The sequence below is a fragment of the Medicago truncatula genome, chromosome 4 (assembly GCF_003473485.1).
Source record: "Medicago truncatula cultivar Jemalong A17 chromosome 4, MtrunA17r5.0-ANR, whole genome shotgun sequence".
NCBI classification, from domain to species: Eukaryota; Viridiplantae; Streptophyta; class Magnoliopsida; order Fabales; family Fabaceae; genus Medicago; species Medicago truncatula.
The window spans coordinates 17,757,181-17,773,079 of record NC_053045.1 but is presented as its reverse complement, the minus strand read 5'-3'; the positions used below and the strand labels follow the sequence as shown (position 1 = coordinate 17,773,079).

Genomic DNA, 15,899 nt, shown 5'->3' with positions numbered 1-15,899 from the left:
TTGTAAATCTCACCCATTCTACTTGGAAATGTTGCCCTTCGTATGGGTAACATGCAGGTGATGCATAATAGTAGCTGTTAGTTGCTGTCGTGAGTGGACTTTCCCTCACAGGTGTCTTAGGTGCTCTGATACGTAACGGGATGGGAATTTGTTATTGCTTTCTGTTCCTTACGTATTATTTATGAAGTTTAAGAACATGTTGTTGGAACAATTTTATGAGATTTTATGTAGAGGCCTGTGTGCCAAAGATGTTTAAATGTTGAATAAATTCCGCTGCGATGTAATAAATGATATGTTGTTGAATTAGAAGGATAGATAGTTATTTTATTCTGTTTATGATTTATGAAAAGAAGTGTGACATTCCGTTTATGTTGAAAATGCTCTGATTTTATATGTGATTATATGTGAAATTTTTAAGTTGGGAAAACGGGGTGTTACAATTCTTCTCTGGGAAATTTAGAATATATCTCATTTTCATCTTCAGAGTCTGAATCAGAATCTGCTTCTGAAGTCACTATAGCCACTAACCCAACAGCTACTTTAGCATCTTCTTCATAATCCTCCTTTTCATAATCTGATTCACTGTTTAAATCCTCTCATGTTGCCATTAAGCTCCTTTAATCTACTTCCTGAATTTCCTTGTATTGAAGCTAGATTTCTTTGACTTGTCCTTTGATTTTTCCTTATGAAGATCAGGGCAATTCGCAATGAAGTGTCCAGGCTTCTTACAGTTAAGCATCCCTTCTGATCTTCTTTCTTGGAGTTCTTGTAGCCATTTTTCTTCATCAGAAACTTCCTATTCTTCTTTGCCAGATACTCCAGCTTGTTTGAGAGCATAGCCATCTTCTCAGTAGGATCTTCATCAGAATCTCCATCAGGTGATTCTTCTTCAGATTCCACAACCTTTAAAGCTTTTGATGACTTTCCTCTTGATGGTAGAGCAATGGATTTGCTTTTCTTGAAAGATTCATGTTCATTAAGACTTATCTCATGAACTTTGAGAGAGCTGACAAGATCCTCAACACTTAAAGTGTTTAAATCTTTGGCTTCCTCAATAGCAGTCACCTTTGGTCTCCACCTAGCAGGTAAGCTTCTAAGTATCTTGCTCACATGATCAGAAGCTACATAGCTTTTCTCAGTATTTGAAGTCCAGAAACTAGAGCCTGAAATCTTGAGTACATTTGCTCAATGCTTTCATCATCTTTCATTTTGAACAGCTCATAATGATGAACAAGCATAAGAGCCTTTGCTTCTCTGACTTTCTTACTGCCTTCATAGTAAGCACAGAGAGAAGCAAACATTGATCTAGCAGTGGATTTGTCACTCATCTTCATATACTCTGCTTTAGGTATAGCTTTGACAAGTGCTCCTCTGATTATGTGATGCTTCTTGTAGAGTTTCTTCTGATCAGGAGTATGCTTTCTCCTATCAATAGCAGCTCCTTCTTCATCAACGACCAAGTCACCAATACCATCTTCTAGTATGTCCCATAGCTTTTCATCTAAACCCATGACATGACTGTAGAAGTTGGTTTTCCACCAGGAAAATTCTTCAAGATCTCCGTTGAACTTTGGAACTTTTCCATAGTCAGATTTCTTGTTGCTACCATAGTCATATGGAATAGCACTACTTCTCGTACTGGATTCAGGTTCTGCACTGGCACCAGACATGTTTTTCTTAGATCTTTCTCTATTACACTGTTAAGTGTTTGACAACAGACCAAGGCTCTAGATACCAATTGAAGGGGGGGGGGGGGGGGGGGGGGGGAGAGAGGTTGAATTGTGTTGCCTTTTTCTTCCTTTTCTCCTAACTGAAAACACAGATCAGAAGCAGATAGAGTTCTACTTCTGAAGAGATGTTCAGAAATAATTGCAGCGGAAAAAACAGAGAGAGAGAGAGAGAGAGAGAGAAGAAAGACACAAGCAATTTATACAGGTTTCTTCCACAAACCGGAAATCAGTCATGTCCCCCTTGCACTTCCAAGGAGAGTTCACTATGTAATATCTGATTACAATTGCTCACTACTAAACTTAGTAAGAGACTTCAAATGCTCAAGCACAACTGCAAGAGACTTCCTATGCTCCTGAACACAATCAAGAGACTTCTATTGCTCAAGCACAACTGCAAGAGACTTCTTAATTCAAACAGAATTACAAGAAAAATGTTTGAGGTTGAACACTTGATATACAATTAGTGGTGTTCACAATACAAATCAGATACAAACTCTAAAGACTCTAGAATTTATAAGATATAAGCTTTGATGAGAAATTCTAAGTGAACTTTGAATGCAAAACAATTTCAGCAGAGTTTTGGCTCAGTTAATTTTTGGTATTGTTCTTCTAACACTCTGAGTCTTCACTCCTTTATATAGAGGTGTGAAAGAGACGTTGAATTGCCAGCACATTCAAAATAGAGTCGTTTGAAGCTTTTGATCAATCACCAATGATCATTTTCCTGATATGGTTATTGTCCTAATAAGGATAAATTTCAAATGCATTCCCATTGAAGGAACATCATTGCAGGCAGAGCTGTTTTTCTTGTCTTGTAGCAGAGACAAAAACAGAGTAGTGGAGGTAGTAGTTGTATACTTCGTACAAACGTACTATGTCAACGCTCTTTGAAGAATAAGCATCCAATGCCTTTCAATCCTTCCAAAATAGTCGTTGCTATACTTTTCCAGTCTTCTGCAATCTTTAGACGAGTTTGAATCCGTTAAACAACTTTTGAAGCTTTAAGCTGCATCTCCTGATGAGCTACAGCTTCTGATAAACTTGCTTCTGATGAACTTGCGTCTGAGGACCTTGCTTCTAATGACGTCATCACTTCAGGAGCACTTTGTCTTCAGGAGCGCTTTATCTTCAAGAGCAGTTTTCTTCAGACTCTTTAAGCTTCCCTTTTTGTTGATGTATTTGCTCTTCAAAGACCCTTTTAAGATGTCAAATTTTTGTCTATAGTCATGTACACTAGAACAAATATTAGTATATCCAATTGACAATTTTTTAATACTTTGTTATCATCAAAACTCTTAAGGGTTATTGGTTTTTTAAAAGACCCTTTGGTTTTTTAAAACAAGTTTGGTTGCCGAAAATTAACATTAATAAGAAAGTGAAAAAGTACTACATCATTGATAGATTTATGTGTATTGGTTTGTTATTTTTAGTCAGAGAAAATTTCAACAACAATAGTGAGAAACAAACGAAATAGATAATAAGTTCTTACAAATAACCTATTGTTTACATTGAAAAGACATTAGTAATCTTTTATTAAACAATCAATTATGAATAAAATTGACTTCTTAAAACATGTTTTGTCCATAATTATTGTGATTTTTTTTATGAATCAATTAAGTTTCAAATTTAATTTATTTTTAGTATCTACAATACTCACAATTTTGAAGTTAAGTTTCTAAGATTTTTGTTTAATTTTAGTCCTTAATTTATTGTTATAGAGATTAATGCAAGACTAGATACACTTTTTTTTTTTAGTAAAATTTTAAATGATGAGACAAAAATTGAATAAATTTTTTGTAAGGATTAAACCTATAAAATTATAATTTATGGGACAAAAAATATATTTTATCCTTAAATTTCATATGCTGGTTTTAAAAATAATTTTTTTTTGTTTATGGCCCGCGCGTAGAATTTTCTCTAGCTTCGTCGCTGCATGGGTTAATAGTGTTTTACCCCCTGTAATATAGGTCATTTTCGATTTTACCCCGTGTAAAATATTTTATTTGGATTTCGTCCTTGTAATTTGAAGATTTTTGGTTTTGGACCTTCATGAATTTTGACTGTACAAAATCGAAGATATGGCAGGGGGTAAATCAAAATTTGCTCAAATTAACAGGGGGTAAAGCGAAATTTGCTCAAATTACAGGGGTGAAATTTTCCATAAAGGTCAAAAACCAAAAAATCTTCAAATTGCAAAGATGAAATTCAAAAAAAAATATTTTACAGGGGAAAAACCAGAAATGACCTATATTACAGGGGGTGTAAAACACTATTACCCCATGATTCTTTGAGGGGAAGATGGAGGTTAACTGGATTTTATGGTATGCCGAAGGAGGGAGACGGAGAGAGTCTTGGAATTTACTTCGACATTTATCCAATCTTTCTCAGCTTCCTTGGTGTATTGTTGGAGATTTTAATGATGTATTAGCAACAAATGAAAAGAAAGGAAGGTCAGATCGTCAACCTTGGCTCATTCAAGGTTTCAGACAGGCTGTCTTGGACGCTGGACTTGCTGATATTCATATGGATGGAGAAATTGGATAGAGCCGTGGCTAATGATAGTTGGTTTGATAAATTCCAGAGTGCAAAACTTGGATGCCTTACTACCACTTCATCTAATCACTACCCCCCTCTTACTTGACTTTGCCCCACAACCCTCTACTATTGGTGGCTAACGTCGTTTTCGTTTTGAAAATGCTTGGTTAGATGAACCTGAGTTTGGACCATTTGTTTCTCAAAGATGGAAGGGTAATGGTCAACGACCTCTTGTTCATAAACTTAATCAATGTGCTTTGGATCTCTCTAAGTGGAGCAAGAATGTTAATCAAAATACAAGGCAAGAAATTTGTAAGACTCAACGCAAGCTCGTACACATGTGGATGGTTCCAATGTGAGTTATTTTAACATATTACGACATAAATTGGATAAATTGTTGATTAAAGATGATGTCTTTTGGAAACAGAGAGCAAAAACGTTTTGGTATAAAGATGGGGACCTTAATACAAATTTTTTCCATGTGACAGTCACTACAAGGAGAAAGTTGAATAGAATTGATCATTTAGAGGATGGAAATGGCTTTGAATGCTGGTATGAAGATGGTCTGAAGCATATTGCACGTGATTATTTCATGCAGCTATATCAAAAATCAAATGGCTCTCGTGCCAATGTTATTAGTTTAGTTCCTGCCACGATCACCATAGAAGATAATGATATGTTAACTGCTCCCTTTACTTTAGAAGAGTTCAAACAAGCAGCTTTTTCTATGCAAGCAGATAAATGTCCAGGGCTGGATGGTTTTAATCAACATTTTTGGGATACTTGTGATCATGAAGTATATCAAACAGGTTTTAAATGGTTAGAGAACGGTGGTTTCCCACCCGAATGTCAATTCTACTAATATTACACTTATACCAAAAGGTGATTCTCAGACTTCAATGAAGGATTGGCGACATATTGCACTATGTAATGTTGTGTATAAAATTGTAGCCAAGGTGCTTGCTAATAGGCTCAAACAGGTGCTTGATAAATGCATTTCTATTAATCAGTCAGGTTTTGTCCCAGGTCGATCCATTTTAGACAATGCCATGGTGGCTATTGAAATTGTTCATTATATGAAGGCAAAGGCTAAAGGAAAGAGTGGGGATGTTGCACTTAAATTGGACATCAGTAAAGCTTATGATAGACTAGATTGGGATTATCTACGAGATATCATGCTTCAAATGGGTTTCTCATCTCGATGGATTAGCTGGATTATGCTTTGTGTTGAGGCAGTTGATTACTCGGTCTTGGTTAATGGAGCATCGGTGGATCCTATTCTACCAGGACACGGCCTTCGTCAGGGTGATCCCCTTTCACCTTATTTGTTCATCATTTGTGCTGAAGGTTTTTCCTCCCTTATTCGTGAAGCTGAACGTCGTAATGACATTAGAGTTACTATGATATGCACATATGCACCCGTTATTTCTCATCTTCTCTTTGTAGACGATTTCTTTCTTTTCTTTAGAGCTTGTGAACGTGAGGATGTTTGTATGAAGAATATTTTGGCTACTTATGAAGAAGCTTTGGGGCAGGCCATTAATCTCCAAAAGTCGGAATTATTTTGTAGTCGCAATACTCCAGATGATTTGAAGAATCTCATTGCTACTAGTCTCGGTGTTCGTCAAGTGTTGGGAACAGGTAAATATCTTGGGCTACCATCTATGATTTGACGTAGTAAACATGCAACTTTTAAATTTATTAAGGATCGTATATGGAATAAAATCAACTCCTGGAGTAGTAGATGTCTCTCGCAGGCTGGAAGGGAGGTTCTCATTAAGTCTATTTTGCAATCTATTCCTTCCTATATGATGAGTGTTTTCCTTCTTCCGGAATCCCTCATTAATGAGATAGAGAAAATGTTGAACTCCTTCTGGTGGGGTCATAATTCAGTGAATTCTCGAGGTTTGCACTGGCTATCTTGGGAACGCCTTTCAATTCCTAAGGTGTTTGGAGCTATGGGTTTTAAGGGACTTAAGGATTTTAATATGGCTATGGTTGGCAAGCAGGCTTGGAAGTTGGTTTCTGATCCAGAGTCTCTAATCACTCGTTTACTCGAAGCTAAATATTTTCCTCAAAGTGACTATTTTGGAGCTAGCATAGGTCATAATCCTAGTTATGTTTGGCGTAGCATATGGAGTGCCAAAGACGTGATTCGTCGTGGTTTTCAGTGGAGTATAGGCACAGGAGAACACATTCCAGTTTGGGATCACCCATGGCTCAGTAATACTGCACGAATTTTACTGTTTACTCATCATCATTTGGAATGACCATCTATCACGGTTTCTGACTTGTTGGTTACACCCCGAAAACAATGGAATATGGAGCTAATTAATGTTTTTTTTTTTACAATTCTACTGCTAGAAATATTTTTATTACTCCGTTATTCCCTTCGGTAACTCATGATGTTCCTCTTTGAAAGTTCGAGAAGGATGGTGCCTGTTCAGTTAAAAGTGCTTACAAGGATATTATGAATCATGATATGGAAGTTTTACAACACCGTGTGTCAGGTAACTCGAGTTGTATTTGGAGATTAAAATTTCCCTCGAAGTTCAAGAATTTCCTATGGAGAGCTTGTCGTAATTGTTTGCCCACAAGAATCCGATTGCAATCAAAAGGAGTTCAGTGTATTGATAGGTGTGCAGTGTGTGATGATTTTGGCGAGGATGGTGCCCATTTGTTCTTTATGTGTGATAAAATCAAGATTTTTTGGCAGCGGAGTGGATTATGGAGTCTTTTGATGACTGTTTTTGATTTTGATGCAAGCTTTCCAACCAATGTGTTTGCTACCTTACAACACCTGGACCAGCAGCAAAAGCAAGTTTTCAGTGTGATCCTTTAGAGTAAATGGAAGCATCGAAACAATAAAGTATGGAACAATATTACTGAAATAGCTCAAACTATTTGTTCTCGGGCATGATCTCTTCTTACTAGTTGGAGGAATGCTCAGTCAATTCGTCATCCTATCCCTCAACATCCCGCTAACCCGAATGACTTGAAGTGGATTAAACCAAGTCCCGGCAGATTTAAATGTAATGTTGATGCGTTTTCTCAAGCTCGAAATTGGGTTGACATTTGTGTGTGCATTCAAGATGATTAAGGATGTTATGTTTTGGCCAAGACTCAATGGATGTCTCCGCTCCTTGATGTGGATTTGGGTGAGGCTTTAGGTTTATTATCTGCCATGTACTGGGTTCGCGATCTACAGCTAGGTATTGTGGACTTTGAGCTTGATTCTAAAATTGTGGTAGATAGTCTTTATGGCAGTAAAAATGGCATCTTTAATTTTAGCGCAATAATCAATGACTGTAGACGCATGTTAGATTCTGATTTAGTAACCTTTGATGTTAGGTTTATTCGGAGACAAGCCAACGAAGTCGCTCATTCCTTTGCTAGAGTGGCTTTGCGCCATGCTAGTTTTCATATTCATATTAGGATTCCATCTAATATCTCTACTATTATTACTAGTGTATTTACCCGGTGTTGCGCGAGTTAGACATATTCAAGAAGATAAAAAAATTATAAGTATGATATTCGCAAATAAAATTTATCACGGATTGGAATTGGATGAATATCTTAATAAATACATACAAATATAACAAAATATACCATATTATAAATACTCGTAAATTTATAGATGCACATACAAATAAAATTAATTGGATTTAGTAAAAATATTACATATATATAATAAAATTAACTTTTAGGAATTTGTGTTATTTTTGTTGAGATATTTCTGTTACATAAAATATTAGGAATTCAATGAAAAAGTTAAGTAAAATATTTAATAGATAAGATCAAAAGTTTGTTGAGATATTTATGTCAAATCAATATTGGTTTTAAAAAATAGAAAAATAATAAAAATATTGCGAATATACGTGGAAGTGACACGTGGCATAAAAAACCTTACTTTATATATATATATATATATATATATATATATATATATATATATATATATATATATATATATATATATATATATATATATATATATTATTGATTGATAGATTGATGATTTATAGTTGAAGGGTATCATATGTAATTTGTTGAGATATTTCTATTACATACAATATTAGGAATTCAAAAAAAAAAGTTGAGTAAAATATTTAATAGATAAAATCAAAAGTTTGTTGAGATATTTATGTCAAATTAAATATTAATTTTAAAAAATAATAAATAATAAAAATATTACGAATAAACGTGAAAGTGATACGTGACATAAAAAACCTTACTTTAGCCATAATCAAAGTGTTATAACTACACATTACACTTTGATTCGACTTAAGTTTCACCTCAAACTAATGTAATGTTATAACTACACTTTACACTGATTCGACTTAAGTTTCTCTTTATTTTAAGTATCTTTATGTTTAAGCTGACCTTAAATAACTATGCTATTTTTGTGTAATCTCAATCAAAGGTTGAAACTGATTACGATGTAGATTATACCAACAAAAAGAAGAGTTCATTGGCAAGACAATTAAGCATTCAATTAATTGAAAAGTAAAACATTACATAGTGTGCATTTAGAATTAATTGACTTTAAGAAGGCCAATTTCTATACCAACCAGCCCATGCAGAAACCAATCCACTAATACCAAGAGAAATAGTGTGATTGCAGAAAGGGTTTGGCTCAATTTCAGCCAGTGCTATAATCAAATCTGCAACATTAGCAGCAACAGCCATAAGCCTCATTATTCTATCACTTTTTAATTTCTGAATCTCTTTCTCATTATCTTTTCCCTCTGAACTTCTAAGCTTTTTCTCAGCCTTCAATCCTTCATTCAATAAAATGAAATCAGCTATAATGAAGAAAACATATCCCACAGCCTCACCAAAAGCTGATATGAAACTCATCTTCTTTGCCAAGTTTGCATCCACAGTTCCAATTCTTGATAACCAAAGAAAATGGTCAAAGAAGAAATAGACCATTTCTCCTGAATTAGAAAGCACTGCTAGTAACCTTAAAGTGAGAGTAGAACCAGGATTTCTTCTAAGAGCATTGAATCCAGTGAGAAACCTTCCAGTTCTGAATGCTTTTCTGCTGAGACCAGAAGCTACTTCCCAATTTTTGAACCTCTTGGATATATCAGGGTGAGTGACTTCCACACGCCAGTTTGCAAGCTTGGAAACATATTGGAATGTCTTCACAAGCTTGTCTATGCCATCTCTTTTTGCTAGGAAGATCACCAATTTGTCCACTGTGTCATTCATGGTAGAAATATGGATGTGGTTGGTCTTGTTCATGTAGAGGATAGGATCATTGTGTTCTTTCTAAGTTGTAAGTGCCATATAAAATTTTGATGAGTTAAATTAGAGTCACAAGAACTGGTTTTTTGGATAAGTGAAGTTTGTGGTTACATTTTATTTTCCTTATATGACCATTCAATTTCTTTCTTTTTTTCTTTTTTCATTGGAATTTCGTGCATTTTTAATATTAGGACACTTGGTTTTGTTGTATTCTTCATCTACTGCCTCTAGCTATACGTATAGATCTAACCATCTATGATTCACTTGATTAGGCTTTAATTTGATCAAGTGGTATATATGTTCTAATTTTTTGGACTTTGAATATAATATATTATAGGTCAAATGCATCTAAAGGTCTTTAAGTTTTTTGTTTTTCCCAAAGTCGTCCTTTAAGTTTCAAAAGTTCCATTTGTTCAAAAAAAAGTTTCAAAAGTTTCAAAGTGGTCCTTTAAGTTTCAAAAGTCTCAAACAAGTCATTTTAGTTTTTGAATCGTTTCAAACAAGTCATTTTAGAGGATGATAGTAATGATTCAGATGATAGCAACAAAGAGCATTATCCACCATTTGTCATGCCTAAAAAGATGACTAATTTTAAGTGGGGTGTTAGGAGCCAGATTTGGTATCAAAGATGAGTTCAAGGAAGCAATTACCAACTATGCTATCTACAATAGGACTTGTTTGAAACGATTCGAAAATTAAAAGGACTTGTTTGGGACTTTTGAAACTTAAAAGACCACTTTAAGAAAAATGAAAAACTTAAAGGACCTTTAGATGCATTTGATCTATATTATATATATTTTTATATCTATTCTGTTAAAAAGATTATCTTTGATTTTTTTATGCATCTAGTGCAGTTTTGTAGGGAAATTAGACATTGGGTGCGGCTTTAATTTATTATTTATTTTTTTTACATATTTTGTAAAAATAATTGCATGTTAGTGTAGGTGGTGATTGTGAAGTTGCAGATGTGATCCACAATTTTTAACGATGAAAATTATTACTATTGGAAAAGTGTATGAGTGTACACATTTAATGAGTCGACATGAATGTTTGGGATACCGTTGTCAACGAGCGTTTTAAAAAATAAGTTGAAGTGTTTGAAGGTGAGAAAAATATAAGAAAGGGGGTTGAATTGTGTTACTTTTTTTTTCGTTTTCTCCTAAGCTGAAAACACTGATCAGAACAGATAGAGTTCCACTTCTGAAGTGATATTCATGATCTAAACGCAGCGGATAAAAACAGAGAGAGAGAGAGAGAAGAAAGACACAAAGCAATTATACAGGTTTCTTCCACAAATCGGAAGTAGTCATGTCCCCCTTGCACTTTCAAGGAGAGTTCACTAAAATGTAATATCTGATTACAACCGCTCACTGCTAAACCTAGCAAGAGACTTCAAACTACTCAAGCACAACTGCAAGAGATTTCCTATGCTCCTGAACACAATCAAGAGACTTCTTATGTTCAAGCACAACTGCAAGAGACTTCTATTCAAACAGAATTACAAAGAAATTTGTGTGAGGTTGAACACTTGATATACAATCAGCGGTGTTCACAATACAAATCAGATACAGACTCTTAAGACTCTAGAATTTCTAAGATATGAACTTTGATAAGAAATTCTAAGTGAACTTTTGATGCAGAACAATTTCAGCAGAGTTTCGGTGCTTTTAAATTGTTGTAGAGTCTTGCCATTCTCTAAGTCTTCACTCCTTTATATAGAGGTGTGAAAGAGATGTTGTGAATTGCCAGCAAATCAAAATAGAGTCAATTGAAGCTTTGATCAATCATCAATGATCTTTTGCCTGTTATGGTTATTGTCCTATGATGGATCAATTTCAAATCCATTCCAAGTATGAAGGAACATTGTTGCAGGCATAGCTGTTATCCTTGTCTTTTAGCAGAGGCACAAACTGAGTAGTGGAGGTAGTGGTTATACACTTCGTACAATTGTACTTTGTCAACGCTCTTCAAATAACAAGCATCCAATGCTTCAAATTCATTTGAATTAGCCGTTGCTTCACTCTCCTGGTCTTCTGCAATGCTTAGACGAGATTAAAACCAATGAACAGCCTTTGAAGCTTTAAGTCTCTCATCTCCTGATGAACTTCAGCTTCTGGTGATCTTCAGCTTCTGATGAGGTGCTTCTGATGAACTTGCTTCTGATGACGTCATTACTTCAGGAGCACTTGACTTCAGGAGCACTTTTCTTCAGACGCTTCAAGGTTCCTTTTTGTTGATTCCATAGCTCTCAATTTGTTCTTTCAGAACCTACAAATATACTTAACCTTGTATATGGTCCTACACACTTAAACAAATACTAGCATATCCAATTGACAATTTTAATACCTTGTTATCATCAAAACTCTCAAAGGGTAATGTTAAACACATTTTGTTCGAACAATGTTGAAGTTGAGGGTGTCATGCAAAACAAACCTAAGGCCAATTGGACCGATGATGATAATAAAAAGGTACAATACGATTTCAGAGCAAGAAACATACTCATTCCTGCCCTTGGTGTGAATGAGTATCACTCAGTTTTATAATGTAAAACTGCTAAGGCAATGTACTACGCCTTGGAAACTCTCCATGAAGGTACCGATGAAGTTAATCAATCAAAAATCAATACTCTCCTCCAACAAGGTGTTAAGGTGTATGACTAGAGATTAGCAGTCTAAAGTCACTGCTATAAAGGAATCTCAAGACCTTAATACTCTTGGAATCACCACTTTTTTCGGTAAACTCAAAAATCATGAACACAAGATCTTAAGGCCGAAAGCTAATGAGGAAGATGTCAAGAAGAAGAAAAAGAAGTCCATCACATTGAAAGCCTCCACGTCCATGGCTACTTCTGCGTCACGATGAGAGTGACTCTGATGAAGATTCACTCAACAAAGAAGAAATTGGGTTGTTCGTGAGACGATACAATCGCTACATTAAGAGAAATGGTCTAAAATATAATGACAAAAACTCAGTCAACTTTAGAAAGGGAATCACTCAAAGGAAATGAATAGGAAAAAGAAGAGAAAGTAGGAAGTTGTTATGGATGTGGAAAAGTTGGTCACTACAAAAGCGAATGTTTGGAGTTAGCTAAAGACAAAGGAAAATCCAACTCAAATCGAAGCTCAAGAGGAAGAAGAGCGTACATTGCTTCGGAAGAGGATGACACAACATCTTTACTTAGCAACACCGAAAATGATGAAGTTGCAAAAAAAAAAATTCATGGGTCATGTCAAAAAGAAGAAAAATGAGGTAACTTACTCCAACTCTGAATCCAAATTTAATCCTTCTTATGAGGAATTACAACAAGCTCTATAATAAATGCATGGTGAAGCTATGAATACTTTTGAAAAATTAATTGCTCAAAAGAAAACAATTTTAAAATTGAAAGTTGAGCTTTCACAACTCAAAAATGATTTTGAATGTTTAAAAGAACAACATGCATCTCTAGTAAACAAAAAACTTGTAATTCCTTGCCTTGAGCCACCTAAAGCAAATCCACCAAAATATGATTCAATGGATGGACTTTGCAAGTTGCAAAACTTGTCCTAGTTTACATAAGGAGATTGAATTCCTAACTCTTAAACTAGCTCAAGTCTCCAAAGGTGAAATGAAGTTTACCATGAAATCAAAAGACAAGAAAAACTCATTTAAGAGACCTTACAAAAAGTACTCTTTTGTCAATAAAAAAGAGGATGGTAAACTTCACATTCACAACGTTGGATGTCATTATTGTGAAAGGCTTGGTCACACCACATTCACACATTAGGAATGTTGAAGTTCCTAAGGGTGTGATGATGTGGGTGCCAAATAACGTAAAGTGTCTCAAAAATCCTAAGGACTCAACTTTCTTTAAGTGCCTAAAGGCTCCAAATTGATTAGTGTTAAAAGTGCCTTACAATTTTAAAAGTGTCTTCTTGGATTGTTCAAGACATTCATTGGTAGATGTATCCTCTAATTTCCTATCTTAAAAGAAAGGGGCACATCTCAAGACTACTTTTCAATTTAGAGATATTTTTTTTGCACTTACTCCCACAAGTTGGGAATGGTTTGTTTGTTTTTATTGTGTTATAGCTACGTTGTTCATTAGCCAAGTCGAGGATGACACTTCACAATAAGCTTCTTGTCGTGCAAGGACATCAAGAGAAAAAGTGTGTTGAAGGCGTATACAAGGATGTCAAACATTTAACCTCAACATTATCCTTATCACATTTGTTTTTGCTTTGCATGCTTACTTGTAATTCAATTGTGATTGTATAATTATGCCTTGTTTGTGGGTTGCCTATAAAATCTTATTTGTTTACATGCACAAAATAATGCACTGCATGTGTTTAACAGATTAGTGCTTACTCATTTGATTCTAAAGCCAATAACATTTTTAAAAGTTTTTAATTTTGAAAAACCTTCCTTTTGAATCGATTCAAATAGATTCAATACGAAAACTGAATTGAATCATCTAAATCAAATCACTTTATTGCATCATGACCATTCATTTAAAACCAAACTTTCCCACCCCTCTCTCACTCAGTTACGAAAAAGAAAACCTCTCAAACCTCCATAAAAAATATTCAATCCATAACATCTTCCTTTCACTCAAATTTTCATACCCATTCTCAAAATCTTTCATCCTTCACTTCAACAAACAAAAATTTCAACATGGGTCTGAAATTGACTGTGAAATGTGGTGGTAAAAAGGGAGGAAAAGGGAAGAGGAATGGAAACACCTCTGCTGCTGCTGCTCCAGTGGGTGCCATTCAAGTCCAAGATATGCTTTATGAGGAAGATTTTGAAAGGTACTTAGATAAATTCTATATAAATTTATGGGTAGTCAGTTCAACCACGTCGTGAGACATATTGCTCAAATGAATTTCAGATTTCATGAATTACTTGAATTTCTAAAATTAGGAAGATTTGTTAGCCTTAAAGACACATATGATGAGCAACAAATCAAATCCTTCTATTGTAATGCTAAAAGGGAAGATGATGGAAGAATGTTGTAGTGTCACTTATCCAGACCCATTGGAGGGATTTGGCTGGGTTGGATTTTGATGGGGCTGATTTTAATGCTACCAAAACTTTTGCTAGATATGATAAGATTGAGTTCGTGAAAAGTATTTCGAAAATCGGCATGGAGTTGATTAAGTATTCATCCTTCAGTCCTCTGTAATTGAAGTGTGTTGATAGGATGCTTCACTGGGTAGTTAAGCTTAATAATTATGGGAGGATTGATGATGTAGATATGCGTATGATCTGGCTATTGAAAAACAAGATTAAGATCAATTGGCCACAATTTTTTGTGGTAGGGTGGTAGCTTATAGAAATGATCTTCCCTATCCTTCTTTTGTGACTAAAGTTTTGAGGGCTAATAAGGTGTACAATCAGTCCAATTTTCTCACTACTCCTCATGATAAAAGTGGATTGGATGCTAGGGTTGTTGGCAAAATGCACTATTACAGAGATGGAAGAAAAACTAGTATTATGATGATATGAGTGGAACCTATCTTTATGATCATGTCGTTCTTCTTGAAGGAACCTCTCTAAAAATGGTTGAAGCCATGTACCAGAACAATCTGAGGCAACATACTGAATTGGAGGAAGGCCTTGATCAGGACATGGAGGATGCATGGTATGAGGATGAAGAGTGTGATCTTGACTATGAGCCTCCTGCATCTGGGGTGAGTTTGAATGATCTGAAGGAAGGGATGAGGAACATGCAACTGTTCATAACTCAAAGATTTGATGCCCTTGATGTCCAGTTCATGGAGATAAATCAAAGGTTTGATGCTCAGGATGCTCAATTTAGGAAGATAGGGGCCTCTATCCAAAGGTGGGAGAATGCTACAACCGTGGGTTTGTCACCTTCTCAAAATTTCTCATAACCTCACCCTAACCCAAACTAGGATGATCCTTCCAACTTAGCGATTTCTCATTTTTTTTTCCCTTACATTTTACATTTGCTTATGACAATTTGCCTTAGGCATTGGTTTTGTAATAATTAACTTCTATGAACATCCCTTTTTTGACAGGGGAATGGATTATGTTTATGATGTTTTTTCTATGAATGCTTGCTTGAAACATGTCTTATGCTTGCTATGGTTGGTTGAATTTCTTATGATATGTCTTGTGTTTGCTTACTTGGTTATGATATGACTTGTGCTTGCTAGGGGAATTTACTTGTATGAATATAGATAGATGCTATGCTTGCTTGCTTGGTTCCTTCTATGCTAAGTTTCAGGGGGATAACTAAGCCAACATTGTGTTGTCATCATAAAAAGGGTGAGAATGAAGTTGCTCTTAGTGCTAGAGTTGTTTTGACGATGTTTGACAAGATTAGGTACTAAGTATTTTAATGATATTTATTGTTTAAATGTTCTTAGTAGTTAG

General features: G+C 35.1%; 1 protein-coding gene across 1 annotated transcript; it reads right to left on the bottom strand.

The window, feature by feature from the left end:
* Positions 1–8,732: 8,732 nt before the first annotated feature.
* LOC25479446 (peroxisomal membrane protein 11B) lies at positions 8,733–9,624 on the bottom strand. The gene has a single exon (XM_024774861.2). It carries the CDS (start codon positions 9,513–9,515, stop codon positions 8,811–8,813), a length of 705 nt encoding a protein of 234 aa, XP_024630629.2. The 5' UTR covers positions 9,516–9,624; the 3' UTR covers positions 8,733–8,810.
* Positions 9,625–15,899: the final 6,275 nt, after the last annotated feature.

What these genes read in the sequence shown, in the direction of transcription:
- LOC25479446 (XM_024774861.2), bottom strand. Translation starts at nt 9,515, where the DNA reads ATGAACAAGACCAACCACATCCATATTTCTACCATGAATGACACAGTG.